At 44.1% G+C, this 17,810-nt stretch overlaps 1 protein-coding gene and 1 long non-coding RNA gene across 5 annotated transcripts in view; one reads left to right on the top strand and one right to left on the bottom strand.

Annotated features, from left to right (window-relative positions):
• The first annotated feature begins 2,065 nt into the window (after nt 1–2,065).
• On the top strand, nt 2,066–10,559 carry LOC106127147 (uncharacterized). Of its 3 annotated transcripts, none has more exons than XR_001228400.1 (2): nt 2,066–2,463; nt 8,447–10,559. XR_001228400.1 is itself a non-coding variant. In XM_013325164.1 (2 exons), the coding sequence occupies exons 1-2, from the start codon at nt 4,698–4,700 to the stop codon at nt 10,259–10,261; spliced, it is 360 nt and encodes a 119-aa protein (XP_013180618.1). In that variant the 5' UTR covers nt 4,507–4,697; the 3' UTR covers nt 10,262–10,559. The 3 variants fall into 3 exon arrangements, 1 of the variants encoding a protein (XP_013180618.1); XR_001228399.1 differs by lacking the exon at nt 2,066–2,463 and adding an exon at nt 4,507–4,908; XM_013325164.1 differs by lacking the exon at nt 2,066–2,463 and adding an exon at nt 4,507–4,908 and having other exon boundaries at nt 10,113–10,559.
• Nucleotides 10,560–12,169: 1,610 nt separating this feature from the next.
• LOC106127206 (uncharacterized) overlaps nt 12,170–17,810 on the bottom strand; it is a 6,780-nt gene continuing 1,139 nt past the window's right edge. The window contains exons 2-3 of one of the 2 annotated variants that reach the window (XR_001228402.1): nt 14,245–15,596; nt 12,170–12,675 (exon numbers count right to left, since the gene is read on the bottom strand). This is a non-coding gene — a long non-coding RNA (uncharacterized LOC106127206). Of the gene's footprint in view, nt 12,676–14,244; nt 16,151–17,810 lie in introns of those variants that run through there. The other variant, XR_001228401.1, reaches the window with a different exon arrangement.

Genomic DNA, 17,810 nt, shown 5'->3' with positions numbered 1-17,810 from the left:
CGCCTACACCGGCGCCCACACCCGCCGCGCCGGGAAACGCCGCCCGCGGCTGCTGCTACAAAAGTTAAAACCTAGTCATTTAAGGCAGAAGCCGCTTCTTGGTAACATTTGAATTCCATGTGTACAAGTTATGATCTGAAACAATCCTATCGGCTGTAGTAACAATGTATTATATTTTGATATGCTGCATGAGCGGTGCACTCCACCTGTGATATACCATATCCACACAGAAGACAGGGGTCTAATGAGAATGATTATGCTGATCATTTCATGACTGGGAGAACCAGACACCAAATTTTTGCCTTCCTCTTATCTTTAAACGGCACATGAGCAGTTGTACAGAAAAAGGATTCATTCTCATTCTATTCTTTATCATCATTATCAGCTCACTATACGTCCCCACCGAGGGTTTCGGAGCCTACCCTAAGTTAAGGGTGGTTAGGTCATAGTCAACCATGCTGGCCAAGTGCGGGTTGGTTGACTTCACACATATCTTTGAATTTCTTCTCAGTTATGTGCAGGTTGCATCACAATGTTTTCCTTCACCGTAAGAACATAGGATAAATGTACAAATGTAAATCGGAAATCGAAAAACACATTGGTACATGGTGGGATTCAAACCCAGGACCTGTAGATTGCAAGTCAAGTGCTTGACCCCTGAGCCACCGATGCTATTCTTTATAAACCCTACCAAATCTTACTTTCCCTTCTCATCCTTTTCTTATTAATAAATGCTGGGAAAATAAAGAGGACCACAATTAAGATGTTTTATTAATGTAACAAAAGTAATAAGGTCAAATTTATAAATAGAAAGGAAATGGTTAGCATTCTTTGTATGGAAAATTGTATTTTATTACCTAATTAATTATAAAAAGTTTTATCGAGTTTAGCTATTTTCCTTTAACATTAATGAAATTTTTACACATATTGCGGTTTTTTACGTTTCTAAGAAGTGAAAAGTTAACGAAAATAAAAAGGTGCATAAGTGTACTAGATGAAAGACTCTTGTCGACATTTATTTTGTTCAAACACTTACAGGGAAATTAGGACCGGAGTAAGGTCTCTGCTGCATTGGAGACCCTGGAGGCTGTGCTGGGCCCGAGTAGCGTTGCTGCGCTTGCATAGGCCCCGCCGGCGGCCCTGAGTTCGCTCCCCCCGAAGGAAAACGCTGCGCCATTTTAGACTATTGTATACCTACTTTGTAAAACCTTGCATCATTCTGTAAGAATCATATAATACTCTCAAAAGATTGGTTATATTTTGGCTGTATCTTTAAAAATGCTTAAGATATTTCATATCGCAACAAAACAGCAAACAGACACTTAACACTAAACTAAAACAATCAAATCTTAATCTCAATTGTACCACAAACAAGGAGGGTCACGTCAACTGTCAAGCGTCAACGGCAACGTCAACGCGTCAAGCTATTGCAATCAGTGTTGCCAATGAACATTTTTACCCAATTTTTACCGATAGACTAAGAATATTACAATAGATCAGCAGACCAGATGTTTGCGTATACCCCGTATATATATAAGGGACAGAGATAAGTTGCGTCATTCGTACCTATACTGTGTCTATATAAGATAAATTATTTTGACAACTGTTGCACTTAATGGTCGATTGTCATAGTGTCGGACCGTCACTTACAACGAATAACTTTGAACTATCGAGAATCGATCTTGTAATAAAATTAATTCATCAAATGGGTACCATAATGTAGGTATTTTATTATATAAATTTATGAATTTATTGCAGTTATTAGGCTATGTATCGCACAATTAATTTAAAAAAATGTTTTTTTGCGTAAACACCGCAATTTTTGGTTTAATGTCTTATTTCTTTATGTAGTTATGAAGAATAAAGTAGGCATAGAAAGAGACAATTCTATTTATATTGTAGTTCAAAATTATTAATCAAGACATTTTCGATTGCAAGTTCTATAAGAACAACCATCGAAAATCGGAAATATTCTTAATCGATTGTACTCAACCTATATCTAGTAAATTGTCAATTGAATTGTCAAACTAATATCTTTATTAGACTTACTTGAGACTTACTATAATTTAACAATTAACTTTGAGAATTGAGCAGTAATTTTAATCATCTATATAAATATACTAGCTGTCGCCCGCGATTCGAGATCAGTTCAGCTGTTTTGGAGATACCTTCAAACCTTTATCCGTCCATACATCTAAACTTTCGCATTTATAATAATAGATAGATGTATAGTTTGAATTAAACAGTATCTACATATTACATAATAGCAAAATTGATGTCTTCAGATATACTTAGTAATAAATTATATGAGAACAACAATTACCGGAAGATTGAATGTGTTGATTGAGTGATTGCTCGGAAACTACAAATTAGGTCTGTTTGCCACAGAAGCAGCGTATTTTCAAAAATGAAAACAAAGAAAGAAAAAATGAATAAGCTCCTAAATTGCTACAACATATCAAGGTATATTATAAAATAACTTTTGCCCGCGACATCATCGTCAAAAGTTTTAGATCTTTTTTAGTACCTACAACTTTGCCATTTGACTTTTTTCGATAGGACGTTTAGTTTTGCCGGAAACCGAGAAAAACCGTTTTTTACCCTTAAAAACTCACCCCATCTCCCTCCGATTAAAATATTTAAAAAAAAATTTCCTTTCATTTTTATAATATTCCCCTCGTTTTCTAATCAGTTTCATCGTACTATTATTTTTTTTGGTTTTAAAAATTATCGACCCTTGTCTATATAGGGGAGGTCTAACCTTAGTTTCGGGTGACGGATCCCCCGAATTTTCCCTCTCACATCCCAACATGGCGTCTTTAACGCCGGGAAGTGAGATTTCATCGCCTATCACCCAACAAGATGCAGCGCTCTCCGGACCAGGCAGTGCACATCTGTAAGGTGTATTGCGCCGTGTCTTCTAAAGGGCCGCTACCATGGCACAAAGCTGCCTCTTCCCTCCCAATCCGCCACAGGTACCTTCCGAAACACCGGATACCGCCTGTTAGTATCTGATTCGGAAAGTGAGGGATCTGAACTTTCTTATACTCCTCCGGGGCGGGCAACTCGCCCCGGGCTATCTGTCTAACATGCATCACTCCAGCCTCTATTTCCCATGGGGGTGTACCGCCTAACACGCAAGCTGCAGCGCGACACACCGTGCCGTAGGCACGGCAGGCGCGTGTCGCAATTATAAGTTGCGGCGAGCGGAAGAGGGCTCGAGGGCACGAGGGCGTCCAGGGCCTTTGCCCGAATGGGCACGCCATATAGAGTCGTGCTCCGGAGAATCATGGAGTACACCCTTCTGCAGGTTGTACCCGGTCCTTCCACATGTGGGGGGAACCTGGACAGTGCCGCCGCCGCATCCACTTACAATCACTTGCAACAACCTGCAACGAAGTAGCCCATGTGATATTCGTTATGTTTTATATCTGTGCCGAATGTAATACAAAGCAATCTTGTTATACTGAAAAAGTTTAAAGACAAAAGTTTCATTTTGGATGTGAATTCAATTCCAAGTCTATGTGCGATAAAAAGAAAATTATGGACCTGATACATTGGGCAAAATGCGAACACTTTTATTTCACAAAAATATATATTTTACAATTTTTCAAGTTTGTGTGTGACATCCATATTATCAAAGTACATAAACACTCTTACATACAGGTGATTCTTACTGGAAGTATCAAAAAGCTTTGTGGAAGTGCAGGTCCTCAACAAATTATCCTCCAGACCAGACATCCTTAATCCGCAACCGTTTATGTGTTGCCTACCAGTAATTTCCCCTTCCTATGGAGTCCTTCCTCCGCCGTCAAGTCCCATTCCCCTTCCTTTTAAGAAAAGAGTGGGAAGGGAAAGAAGACTAAAATAAGGCCTCCGGAACTTTTTGGACCAAACGCGGAATTACTTCGCGATGGCGGCGGTGCGGCGGCGGAGTTCACCTCAACCAACAGATTCGACCGGCGAGCGGGCCGATCGGAGCTGGGACCTAGCAGCCGTCTTTCAGAGCAATTCCGTTTCCGGCAGGAACTAGGGTCTAGCAACCGTATCTCAGAGCGATGCCAACAAGAGCCAGAGCTGAGCAACCATCAGCAGAGCTTAGAGCATCTTAGTTGCTTTCTGAATTGGATCATAACTTATAACATACTATCACTCGTTTCTCGTTTGAAACGGAGACAGCTATAGGTATAGCATGCTCTCAGCAGTGCTTAAGTCAGCGGAAATTGGTCTTCGGTTGAGTTTAATGTATTGTGTGAAGTGAGGATATACTCGGTATCTTGCGGTCTCACCACACTGTGCTGGAAGTAGAGGCGCCATCGCCGATTTGCTTTGACCGCCGCTTCAAATAATATAATATCTATCTATTGACATTTAAGCGTCCCGTTATCATGCTCCGTACTCCTGCTGGAATATTACACAGCCAGTGATAATGATAAGTGAGCGGCGACGGTGCGGGGCGCGGGGCGCGGGGCGCGTGTACGCCGCGCGGGCGGGGCGGGGCGTGGGGCGTGCCCGCGCCGCCGTGCTGCCGCCAGTCCACGTCGCGCGTCCGTCTCGAGTGTATGTGTAGATCGCTCGCGTTCGTCGCGCCAAGCTCGCGTCTCTGCACGTCCTACGTCCACGGACGGAGTGGCGGTTCGCATCTTACCGGGCAGCATTAGAGTCGTTTCGTTATTTTCTAATACTGTCAGGTAAAGATGTCGTCCGCGCTCCAAGTTCTGCACATGAAGAAGTCTGCGAGGAATTCGGGCCGGGCCGTGGAACCGGTCGGTGGTTTATATTTACCGGCTGCGCCGGCGCTACGCGTTGCGGTTGCGTCACGGCGAGCGCCGCCCGAGCCACGCATATCGCCGCCACGCTACACCACCCGCCTGGATGGACTGCCCAGGGATGGAGAAGAAGCAACTGGTAAAGCTATGTGAGCGCCTCGGGTGCAGACAGCACGCAGGCGGCCGCCACGTGTTCGCGCGCTAGCGCGCCGCCGCACCGTGCGCTGTTCTCACAAAGTGGTCGTGCAGGTGGACTCATTACATGTGTGTCCCAAATACCTACATAAAATTAAATTTGGAGAATATATACTTGCAAGGCAAAATTTTATTTGTGTACAGATATTGCTAGATACGTTCGTAAAGGGTTAGAAAAATTAGATAATATAATCGTTAATTTAGTAAAGTAAAGTGAGACAGTAGCACAACGCAACGGTACGTCGTATATTCTGTATGTACATCAGCGCGCCGCTCACTTCGCCTCCTTTGCTAATTAAAATTCCCAGCAAAAGCGCGAGCTCGCGTTTCCAACCCATTAACTCTGGCCGCCATCCGCTGGCGGCCGGTCGTTATCAGCTGGCCGGTGGTCGCAGGCCACCGAGCATGGCCACATGTCACATTCGAGAGGACAGTTTGGAATTAGCTTTTCCATTTGTCGATTATTAAGATGTTAGTCGCGTTCCATCGCGCGACCCGCGTGACTCGAAACAGAACGTTTGCACACCATTTAAATGCAACCTCTTTTTCGCGTTTCTTAATTACGTATTAGGAGGTTGCGGCGCCGGCGGTCGCAGCACGCGGCAGCGGCGCAGCACGCGGCGGCGCAGTGCAGAGAAAGCCGCCTCGCGCCGGCCGCTTTCGAATTAAATTTCCCCGGCGCGCCGCAAGCGGCGGTGCGGCCGCGGCACGGGACCGGTTCTTAACTTCCTATAGGTGCGCGGTGTGCATCTATTTCGGGAGTCGTCGACCGCGGCGCGTCGCCGCGCGCGTATTTCAGGAGGTGACGTCACAACGACCCGGGAGTGCCGCCTTATTAATAAAAGGGGGCGCGGCGCTGCACCCTCGCGAGGCTGCGGTCGTGCACACTTTGTCCGATGGTCATCCTTCAACATCTCACGTGACACTTCGAGGATTTGCAAAAGGACAATAATTATGGCATAACAAATGTACATTAATTAGCCCGAGTTGTAATTTGGCTACCTCTTGTTCGTCTAGTTCATCGTAATTTTCTTTCTTCGAATTAACGAGACCACGTGTCTAGTGGAGCGTTGCGTCGATGACATTAAAATATAAGCATATAAGTGGCAGCAATCACGCTGGCTCCCGGGCTCCCGTTACTGGCCACTGGTGACTGCGACCGAGCGCGGAGCCGTGTCAGCGACACGATGACCCGCACTCCTTGGCGAAAACGAGGTAACTTCTGCGATGCCACACATCTACAGTGCAATAAGAAGTGTCCCTCGAGCGACACCGGTCGAAAAGCAAACTGTGCGCAGCGGGACGCTAGCGATACACAACACGAAGGCGGTATCATGTTATAACGACAATTAGCCTTTCCTCGTGACCTTTGCGTCGCCGCTAACCCTGCGCCCTCAGGCTCTCCAATTGCTTTCTATACAGGTGGCAGGTAGTTGGTTACAATGCCGTTGCAGCAAAGCAGAGCGCAGCAGGCCGGGAGACGCCCGCGGAGCGATCATTTTAAGCAGTTTTTTGTTTTCTCATTGGTGTGTCTTGTTTTCTCTTTTCTGTGTTTTCTTAATATGAAACTATTTTGCCTAATGTGTGAAGTTGATAAAATATTCATTCGATTAGAAAGTAGCGCTGATGAGCTGTGAACGCTTCCACTTTCTAGCCACTTCTTTGATTTTATATTTCTTATCATGATCTTTGTATTAACCGACTAAAACAAAAGAACATCTAATTTTCTAATCCTGTGAAAACAAATAAATGCGGGAATTATTTTTAGGTAGCGCCGTAGAGAGCAAATGCCACGCTTGTCCCCGGTGCGGTCGTGTGAGGCTCGCGCGCATCCCGCCTTGCCTCGCCTTGCACTGGACAATTCAACGAAAAGACATCAACGCGAGCGCCCGCGACCTAACAACAAAATCGAGGAACAAAATGTTGTTATCCCAATAATATATAGTAGCGCGCCAGCCCCGCGCCCCGGATCCGCGCCCCGGCTGCTTTTCCATCTTATATCGACCTAATTGACGACTTCATTGAAATATAACGTAATTTAATGCAGTCCAAGTTTGAGGGGGTGATACGTGTTCGTGCGAACTGACACGTGTGGCTAGTGGTCGGAGCGATCGTTATCCCAGCTGAGGACGACGGGTGCCGCGGTTGGGTGCGGCACGAGAGGGGGCGCCTCACAACTGTTGATTCCACTCGAGGGCGACAGCTCGCTAACGGGCCGGGCTGTGCCTACTACAGCATGAGATCCCGCTCGGACGTGCCCGTCCGGGTGCTTGACGGCGAAACGTTTTTTTTACGTTGTATAATTTCCATAGATTCAGGGATATCTCGTCGCGGAGCGGCAGCTGTTAGATAAAATACAGCAATATTTTAATTACATACGTTGAATGAATTATAGGTAATTACATCAATTTGGCGTGTGGATACAGAGATCACTCTTATCTGTAATGTATGTCTTTCTGTAACTCTGATTTAACACGGAGTTGGTGTGTATTCAAAATGTGAATATATAATTAAATGAGTAGGCAAGTAGCTTCTACAAATGATACCAATCAGGCGAACGGCAGCGGCCGATAGCGAGAACGACAGGGCCCGACGATAGGCGTGCGGGCAGGGTGCGCGCGCGGGGCGTGCGGCCGCCGCCTATCGCCTTCGCTTCTATCTGCAATCGCCCTTATCCCTGATAATGTATTTTGGAAGGTATTAGTGCGGTTATCAGATAATCGATGGCCACCGAACTAGGTCTGTGTGGCGGAGATAACGGATCGCGCAACGTGCTCGCCTCGTGTGCTCCGAGCTCAGCTTTCTACAAGTAACGCCAAAAGAAATTTACCTAATTATAGAGGAAACTTTTCCATATAGCTGTAGCAAGGGCACTTGTTCATATTTTTGTTTATAAATGTTATTTCATTAAAGTATTTTTCTAAATTATATGAGATAGAGGACAGGCAAATTCATAAAAAAAAATATATCGTTTGCAATCCGCGCGAGATGCAGACGCGGCAAAATAAACATAATGTAACATTACTTACTTAATTATTTAAGTAACTACCCATTTATGTCAACATTTAAATGTTTAAATTTGCCTAGGCCTAGGCGAGTGATAAATTGCACATCGATCGCATTTATTCATAAATGACTGACTGTTCGACACTTTGTGCTTATTGCATTAAATGAAGGTTTCGCGCAACTTTATCAGCTGCTCTAATCAGTCAGTTCAATCAATCGGTGCTCCAATCGTATCATGAATTGTGAATACATAATAAGAAAATGTCGAAATACAGAATACACGTTATTTTGTGATGGAATTCGTTTGATATGCAATTTGCCGATATTGAATTTGATAGAATTTGCCTGAGGAACTAACTGACAAACGGGCGGCACGACACGACATTCACGATCGGCCGATGACGTGTATACAATTGTGATATCTTCATTTGACAACATATGTTGCTATAGTAGGTTAACGACTTTTGTTAAAACAGAACGCTGCGTGTGCGAGTCAGCAACCAATATGTGTGGAGCCGCGCGGGCGCAGGCCAGCGGCGGGCAGGCGTATCCGGGCCGCTGGTCGACCGCCCGCTGTCCGCTGCCCGCAGCCCGCAGTACGCTACAGCCACGAGAACTCGCTCTCGGAGCACCGCACATCTGGCGGAACACTTGCGGCCGTCAGGCGCACCATGTCCTCTTTATTATCAATTTCATTGTTGTAACAAGCAAATCAATGGTTTGACATATTTTACTACCGCGATTTTGGCGTCGTAATCGCCACCTCGATTGCTGGCCATCCGCGCACTATCAACCCGTGCAAGCGATAATGACTTAGAAACGAGTACTTGCTGGATTCATAAAAAATTTTCCGTGAACTCTTGTCGCGTAAATAGTTGTTAATTGTTGCTTAAAGAGGTTTGACCTCGTCTTTTTAACTTAATTGTAAACAGACACCACTGATATACCGCCGATACTACTCCACTTTGTCAAAAATGGCGTCCACTTTATCAGTGACCTTGTTCTGAATTAAAACTTGAATAATTGTTAAAAGAGTTCACTGTTTTTTCAATTCACTGCGTTCACGTTTCATTATTGTTAATTATACGAAGATATTTGCTTTGTTACTTTTCATATTTCGTACAAACATGATGATTTGCGTTACTTATAACATAAAAGGATTATTAAATGTTTGCTTGTCTGCATGTCTGCCATTGTAATCAATTGAATTATCTCCCAAACGGCTGAAACAATTTTGACGTAACTTTTTTTTAAATTTTATTTGGAACAACTAACGACTACATAATGTATATACTCGTAGTTTACAAAGACAATAATAGCTTACAAACCCTACCGTGGCGGCGCCAACCACACCGCGCAGTTAAAGGCCAATACATACCACTCAGATTAGTCGATGTAAGTTTATCATATCTGTATACGACGCATGACACTTCTCCTGAACAAGTTGTGGTAAACAAGTCAATATCTATAAACAGATAATTGTACAATCTCATCACCCTCCATAAGGGGGCGCGCTCACCAGCATGCTTCTTACATCGTTTTAGTGCGAACAGAACACTTTTACGAGTGCCGCGAATATGACATGTTCTGGCAGGCACATGTAATTTTATTTGTCTAATTCTATTCTATGCAGTTAAATTTATGGTTTAGGATGTTGTACAGCAACAAAACATCCAAGACATTACGCCTCATGTCAAGCGTAGGCAAATCATATTTCAGCAATAATGAAGTGTATGATGGCGCGCTGGCGCCGCGGTCACTGCGCGGTGTCACCTCGGTGTTGCTCCATAGCTAAATGGATTCACACAAACTTACATTGATTAAGATTCAAATGGATAACCTCGACCCCTCCATTTGAATACATAATGGTGGCGAGCGTGTGTAAGCGCCTTTTGTTAAATAATTTTTATTATTTCTAAAATACAAACACTACATATTTGTAATCAAAAGAATTTTCTATTCAATGAAAATGGAATTAATATATTCTATTCTTATAATAACTAGTATCCTCCTTAAACTGGCACATGGCTCGGTGCATGGCCGATGATGCGGTGGCGGTCGTACTTGCTCTAGGGAAAGACATCTTTAGTGTTATGGTTAAAATGATTCGATGAGGTTTAATAAATATGATTTTATGTACAGACGTGTATCAAACAGCAACGTGTCACATGGAGCGGATTGTGGGGGGGGGGGGCAGATGTCGCGGCGAGCGCATTCCGCGGCCGCGCCGGCTGCTCCGCCGGCAAACGGGTTTCATAGCCATGGCCATGATGAAGTCGACGACACCTTAATGATAATATACGATAGAGAAGCTATTTCGAGAGCATCCACCGCCGCGCAGTCACCACGCAGCCGCCGCGCCGCCGCAGCGCACGCCACGGTCCCCGAGCTCGGCGCCACTCAGTTGTCTTCATTCAATACTTGAATGTCAATGTAGCCAGTAAATTCAGATCACCTTATCTTACAGAGTGCCTTCTATTTGACTAAACGATACTACTATAAACATAAGTAAATATAATTAATTAAGTTCTTAAAGCTTTTCCAATAACTAATAATGTATGTATATAAAATTAAGAGAAATAAAAAGTGTGGAACTAGTGAAATCTTGTTTATATTCTCTATAACACTTTCCGCCGCCCTTCCTACAGACAAGCTTATCCTTATAAATAGCTTTAATTTATTAGATATACTATTAGTTTACTCTCATTCTCTTCAAATTTCCAATCTATTTGGTACGCGCTACAGTTTCCTCCAATACAATGCACCAGAGATGTGTGCGGTGTAGCGAGCGATATTGAACGTCGACTAATCTTGCGAAAAGGGTTTACTCCATCTTAATACGTTTATAAGTAAATGAGTGAATTTATTATGTTCTAGCTGTGGCCGCGACTTCTTCTTCGTGAAATTCTGTCTTTGGGAAGCTATTTTATTATTTAGGCTACTTATTTTACTAACACATATTGTATTATATATAACGACAAAACATTTTTAACTCACATAACATTCACATAAATCTCACACATTTTAATACAAACTTTCATCCCTATTGTTATTCTGCACACTTGAGGGTAACATTTTTAATATTGAATGTCATATTTATTGATATCAAATAATATCCTAAAAAATAAAAAAGACGATACTTTCATACAAATTTCCACCCCCACTTTCAAGAAACCTTACAACCCTCTTTTTGCTTTAAAAAGTAGCCTATGTCCTTTCCCAGGCTCTAGACTATCTCTCTACCAAAATTCATTTAAATCGGTTCAGTACTTTGCGTGAAAGAAGGACAGACAGACAGAGTTACATTCGCATTTATATTATTATTTTTTTTATATAATAAGTTGGCAAACGAGCGAGCGGCCACCTGAAATCGCTGAAATAGCGAAGTGACCGTTGCCCATAGACATACGCAATTGTATACGCGTTGCCGGCCTTTAATCGACGGAGGAGAGAATGCACAGAGTGAAAATATTTTCCCCTTCCATGCACCCTCTCATCCGGAAAGTCCACTTCCACTTCCCATCCTTCCCTTATGAGAAAAAGGGTGGGAGGGAAAGAGGACTAAATTAGGCCTCCGGGACGCACACTCATCAGACTGTACGCGGAATGGCTTCCACTTGGTGCCTGTCTTCTGTGTGGTCGTGGTCTTTCACCGGGCGAGCCGGGCCACTTCGTGCAAAGATGTTAAATCGGGCTCTACCACTGTTAGTAGTTAGTAAAGATTTAAGCTACATTATGTCAATTGGCAAACGACATACTTTGCGAAGAAATTCTCTTTATTTTTTTCTTATTATTTAGTAGTCAATATAAAATAAAACATATTTTATTTCGATCATGTTAAATTAGAACAATATTTTTGTGAATCTGTAATTGTTTTCATTATTTTTATTTTTCCAAAAGACAAAATGCGTGAGTTTATGCCATTGAGCGATAGGCAGAGAGAGGCCACGGCCTTCCATTAGGCGCGTTCCTGGCACACCCGCCTGGCTTCGCGCACATTCGTACATCTGGCATGCTGCTCGTCGCTTTCAGGTGGCGTGTGCTGTACGCCGCCCTCTGCCTCTGTGGCGTGCGGCCAGCCGCACCGGAGTGCCGAACTACAATCGGGGAATTTGTCGGCGTTCCACTATAAAAGCTAAACAGTCGTTTGAACGTTCTGTTACACTGAGACGAGGAATATGTGCAAATGAACAACCATATCCATGTTATAATATGGTATTTATTTATTTAATGCCACACAAGCTATATAATAAAGATGATTAACTACGATTATATTTAGTTCATATATGTAGGACAACTGACTTTCTACCACGCGTTTTGAACAATCATTCAATTTTGTAATGTTTGCTATATAGACATAAATGACTTTGCCACACGAAATAACGAAAACAGCCGTCGTTACAATTTTTTAAATTTTGCTTCAAACCCACTCAAGTTATCGTAAGGTAAGTAAGGAACGGTCATCATTTTTTCTTTAATTTGTAATAATTATAATATTGCCGGCAAGTGAAGCGCGTTGAGGGAGTGCGCGGTGCGGGGTGGGCGACGGGGGGAGGCGCCAGTTAGCCTTGGAGTAACGGTGAGCGCAGCCGATGCAACTCGTTCACAACTCGGCGCGGGTCACTGCCAGAACTCGTTCTTCGACTGAGCACGCTGCACAGCGCACCTCGCACTTGTCGCGCAACTCGCACCAGCGCAGCGCCACCTTACAGAGGAGATTCATTTCAAAAGTAAACAATCACTTTATCTTGAAATTAAGTTGATAAAAATGAGGCCGTTGCCGAGTGGTGGCTACAGGCTAGCGGATACTCGTGGCGATGCTTTGGTCACTTTCTCTCATGCATATTGCGAGCGCGTCGCAAGCTTATTTGGGGTGTTCTCCCGGGCTGGCTGCGAGGTGGAGCGGGGTCACGAGCGCTCACCACAGCTCCACAAAGTATAAGTAAACTATTAGCTTGTCCTATTGCATCAATGTTGACTATTTACTATATAACGAGTTCGATGGAAGTTGCGCAGTTTTTCCCAATGTAAAAAAAAACTTAAAGTATTAGTACAGGCACCAATGTGAAGTCAAAAAATTCAGACGTCCGCTGCGGTTAGACAACAATATTGTTGCACGGTTGATGAAACTATCCCCCATTTTAGCAGACAACAACAGCAGCATCTGTCGCACGAGTGGGGCGTTTCGCAGTGCAATATTGCGACAACACAGAAGATAGGCTTCAAGTGAAAACAATTCCGCGTTTTCTCTGACGAGTGTCCGTGCCGGAGGCCTAATTTTCCCACCCTTTCCTTATCCGTAAAGCACGGGAAGAGGAAGTGCATTTGACGGAGTATTGGACGCGTAGGAAGGGGCAATATTCTCCTACCGTGCGTCTCGTAGTCCATGGATTAAAGTTGTCGCGGGGAAACATTAAAATTATAAACCCGAGCCGAACGTATTTATGAACATGGTGCTTATCCGATACTGCTATACAAGTACAAACATACATATTGTAGCAGTAAACGTAGGAAGGGCTAATGTGATTATATTTGAATAGGTGCGTGTCGTCGTCGCAATCGTGCGGATGTTGTTTGCCCGCGGACATACCGCCGCCGCTTTGTAAGGAAATAAATATGTTTTCTTACTTTTCAAGACGATCTTCGGAATAAAATTAATTTACAATACTCTTCTGGTGAAAATAAGACATTTTCTTTGTAATACGGTGCAGTCGAGCATTAGCCCGGCCGCAGCCTGCCGGCACGCACCACGGGCGTTACGAGGTCTGCGTGAGCGTTCGGCGCATTGTACGGCCACTCACTACCTTCTTTTTGAGGTTAAGGTAAAAGTTCTAGAGACATCCATAAAAATAAGGACTTCCGTCACATTGTATTCTATTACAAGGCAATGAATGACGTAAAATCTGTCAAAGAAGTATAAACATGATGCATTTGATCTGGTACCTACCTGGTAACCTTTAGTCAAGTGTGGCAAGGCATCAGTGACACATTGGCTCGTCACGGTCATTGAGTCACAATGGGTCTGACAGTAGTGGCCACTTAGCATCTCGCCAGATGGCCTAGTCGCTAGCTGCTACCTTCCTCTTTCGTTAAAAACTAAGTAAGTACATAATTAAACTCAATTCACGCATCCAGTACAAGCGTACAAGTCACGTGCTCCCGAACAAGATGGATGAAAGTAACTAGGACGTAACGTCACATCGGTTAGAAACACACACACACATTCATATTAATATTTATAATTAGATTTAGCAAATAGCTCATATACAGTTACCAAAAATGAAGGATGGGCTCGGAGCGTGCGGGTGTGGCGAGCGCGCGGCGCGGCGTGAGGGGCGCGGGCATATGCTCGCGAGGGAACGACTGTCCGCTAATGAAGCAGCGGGCGCGGCGCCCATTACCGCCTGTTTATTGTCACAATTACTCCACGCCGCGCCCCCGAGCGCCTCGTGCGCCCCCAGCGCCACGGGTTCTTCGCCCTTGTGTAGGAGCCGCCGAATTATTACCTCACAAATCAATGGCTAGTCCGGTTTTCGACCTTTTGTAGTCTAATTGTAAGTGATACGAAAACAAAATGTGTACCTATCACAATGATGATGATGGCCGACATTCAGTATTTGCCACTGTGAGAAGGTCTGTGATAACTGTCTGGCGGTAAAGGTTGTCCTTGCTAATCGAGTATTAAAAAATAATCATGTGTCATCGTCATCGAAAAGCGGTATTACTTTCACGTTACTACAGTCTTTTGTGCGGTCATGCAGCAGCTAGTGCTGCTGCGGACTGTGCTATGTTACTGTTAGAACAAGGCGTATGTTGCACTGTTTGCACCGCGCGCTGCCCGCTGACCGCCGCCTGCCGCCCGCTACTCGAGCGCCTTTAGTTTCCTTACGTAACCAGTCGCGATTTTCGATAATTGTCTCTGCAAGCATCCTGCGAGCTGCGAGGTCAACGTCTTTGCGCTCCCCCGCCCGCCGCGGCGCCCCGCAAGCCCCGCGACCAATGCAGCCTTCAGTTTATTTCGTTAGTGAGTTACTCGTTCCAGTGTGCCGAGGTCCACCTCCGCACTGCACCACTGCTGCTTCGTCTGATACTCCTACGTCATCATATTAAGTGGAAAAAATTTAGGAATCCCGAATACACCAAATGATATTGAAATTGGTAATAGAATCACGTAGATGGGTAATACACGATTAGTTGTGAATTTCTCAATGTTCACTAGAAGACACGACAGTACTATCAGTTGAGAGTATTTATTTGTTTTCTGCAATTTTTGTCATAACATATTTTCTTTCCGTAGTATCGAGACGGCGATAAATACTTGCAAGCGTCGAACGAAATTGTGGGCGCTATTGTTTTACAAACAGCTTCGACATACATAGGTATGCGGCGACCGCGGCGGGTCAAATTAATATTGATGAGAGGAGGACGTCGCGCCACCGCCTCAAGACGCACATCCGCTGCTGTCGACTAACAGTTGGCGATATCAGTGTGCCGTTTGAATCTATTGGTACCACGTCTGCCCAGCGTTGCTTTGCGCCTCGCCTGGCCACCTGGCTGTCTGGCTGCCTGGCTGCCCGGCTACCTAGCTGTCAGGTCGCGCAACCGCACGGCCCCTCCGGAGCGCATCTGTGGGTCAGAGGCCAAGCAAAATCAGGTCGCTTAGAGGACGCCGCAATGACATACGCTCGTGTTCGTTGTAAACATTTTGTTATTTTGGTTTTATCAGTTGCGAAAAGATAAACGAGCAAAATATGTTTCGCCAAAAAGAGAATTTAAGCTTAAACATTTTATTCGATTCGATTATGAAATGTGTTAATCCAATATATTTTATATACTTAATTGTTCACATGCATATGTACATCAAATACATTACAGAATTATTCGGCGTGTAGGAATGCCCTATGGGGTAGACCATTTCCTAGGCTGAGTCCCGAGGAATACATACAGGGTCGCAGGCTGATCGCCGCGGGTCAACGCCAGGCGCCTGGTGCCGGGCGTGTTCGTGCGGTGCGGCTCGCGGGCGCGCCTACTATCGAGTCGCGTGTCGCACTTTTAATTAAGTCCTCGCAAATGAATTAACCGTAATATTTTTTGCTATTTAGTTATTACATTAGAATGTTTCCGCCCCCGCGGCAACTTGCCATGCTCGAGACATTACAATCATTCATTAAGAGCCACACCACTTACATATATATGAAGCGTCATAATTGCAAGTAATTTTTTGTCTCCGAATGCTGGTACTGCGATTGAATGGAAAAAAGGCCAAATGGCGAGGACATAGAGGTTCTATCCATTCGCCGCTCATTAGAGTTCAACGCGCAAGAGCCTGCGCCTGCCGACCCTCGTGATGGACAGCCTCGCCGAGAGTACCGGCTTGCCTGAGAGAGCACAAATACTTTATTGCGGAAAAGTACATTTCTGAATTTTATTAGTTTTTATTAATATTGACACAGGAAGGATATGTTTTTCACGCGTATATTATTATAGTTTGTATGTACGTGTGTCAGTGTGTATGTATGTTGAGTGACGACCGAACTGTTTTGTATTCGTTCTCTTCTGTGATCTGTGCTGTGAGAGTTCACTTCAGGTTTTATGGTTTTCAATTAATAAACAATGATATTTGTTGATGTCGTTTCTAACATCTTAATGTGTGCTTTGTTTTATTCGAAATGGAATGTATTATATTTCTTCCATTGGCTTTAAAAATAAAAGATTTTTAAAGTAGCAGTTTGTTTAATATCAAAAACTATTATTGTATAATAAATAATCAATTGACAGTGTAGAGGATGGCGGCGATGAAGAGAGGTAATAAAACGATGAATTTTCGATTGTTCCGTGTGCCGACCCGACCGACTACCTTGCAATAATGTTATTTATTTTATTCCAAAGTTACCAACAGTTTTTACATTTACCTTGGTAATAATCAGTAGTTTACAAAACGGTACATTATGGTACTAATACACAATACAAATACATATGAAATACTCGTACACACAGAAAGATAATAAAATAACTCAAAGTCGATACATTGAAATACTTAACTAAAATAATGAAATATCACAAAAAGCTTTGACATTCCATCGTCAACAGACAGCAAGAGCGGTCATGTACAAGGTGTAGGTAGGCTACTGGCGCTACAGGTGGCGGTCCGTTGCCGCGTCACCCGCCTGGTGTGCACCCCCCGTCGCCGCCCAAAGCCGCCCAACACCGCCCACAGTGGGAAACTTCATTGCAGATAATTCAGAAAAAAGCTTTTATGTACTGAGTCGTATGCTGTGTAAGGGCCCAGATCACAACGGCCCCCCCACCCCCCACCCCCCACCCCTTGCGCATCGCCATCGCATCCATGAAATTTTGTTAACTTGGAAAAATGTAAATTATAGTATTATAAGAGCGTAATATTCATAAATACGAAGGCGCGAGGTATTACCAGCTTCAGTTTGAGACTTAGAGAACGGGGATATCAGACAGAATACGTCTCTAAAACTTTTTCCTCACTATGCCATATGACATTTTGGATATTATACTTTACGTGGTTTCAGGCAGTCTTTTTATTTATTAAAAGATGTGAGCAGTGCCGCGTATGTCCACCACACTGAGCTGAGTATGATTTCATTGAAATCCCCTGGGGTGTCATTCAATTTGTGTTTTTGGAAGTGTCGAAGGTCATACATAAGCGTCGGAAGTACAGCAATGACTTTCCGAGGGAGTCGTGCGCCAGTGAGGCAGTGGCAGTATGCCGGCGCCGCGCATCGTGAACCGGTTCATATCGCGATCGAGTGGCACTGCTGAATGAATTAAATGCTAGATACGGTCCGCGCGGCGACAGGTGCTACACCC

This window comes from Papilio xuthus, unplaced genomic scaffold (genome assembly GCF_000836235.2).
Source record: "Papilio xuthus unplaced genomic scaffold, Pxut_1.1 DF824888.1, whole genome shotgun sequence".
Classification (NCBI taxonomy): Eukaryota; Metazoa; Arthropoda; class Insecta; order Lepidoptera; family Papilionidae; genus Papilio; species Papilio xuthus.
The sequence above is the reverse complement of the archived record's forward strand: the minus strand, read 5'-3'. Positions and strand labels throughout refer to the sequence as shown.

What these genes read in the sequence shown, in the direction of transcription:
- LOC106127147 (XM_013325164.1), top strand. Translation starts at nt 4,698, where the DNA reads ATGTCGTCCGCGCTCCAAGTTCTGCACATGAAGAAGTCTGCGAGGAAT. An exon ending in GGATGGAGAAGAAGCAACTG is followed by an intron (nt 4,909 to 10,112) that starts GTAAAGCTATGT and finishes TTTTATGTACAG; the next exon opens with ACGTGTATCAAACAGCAACG.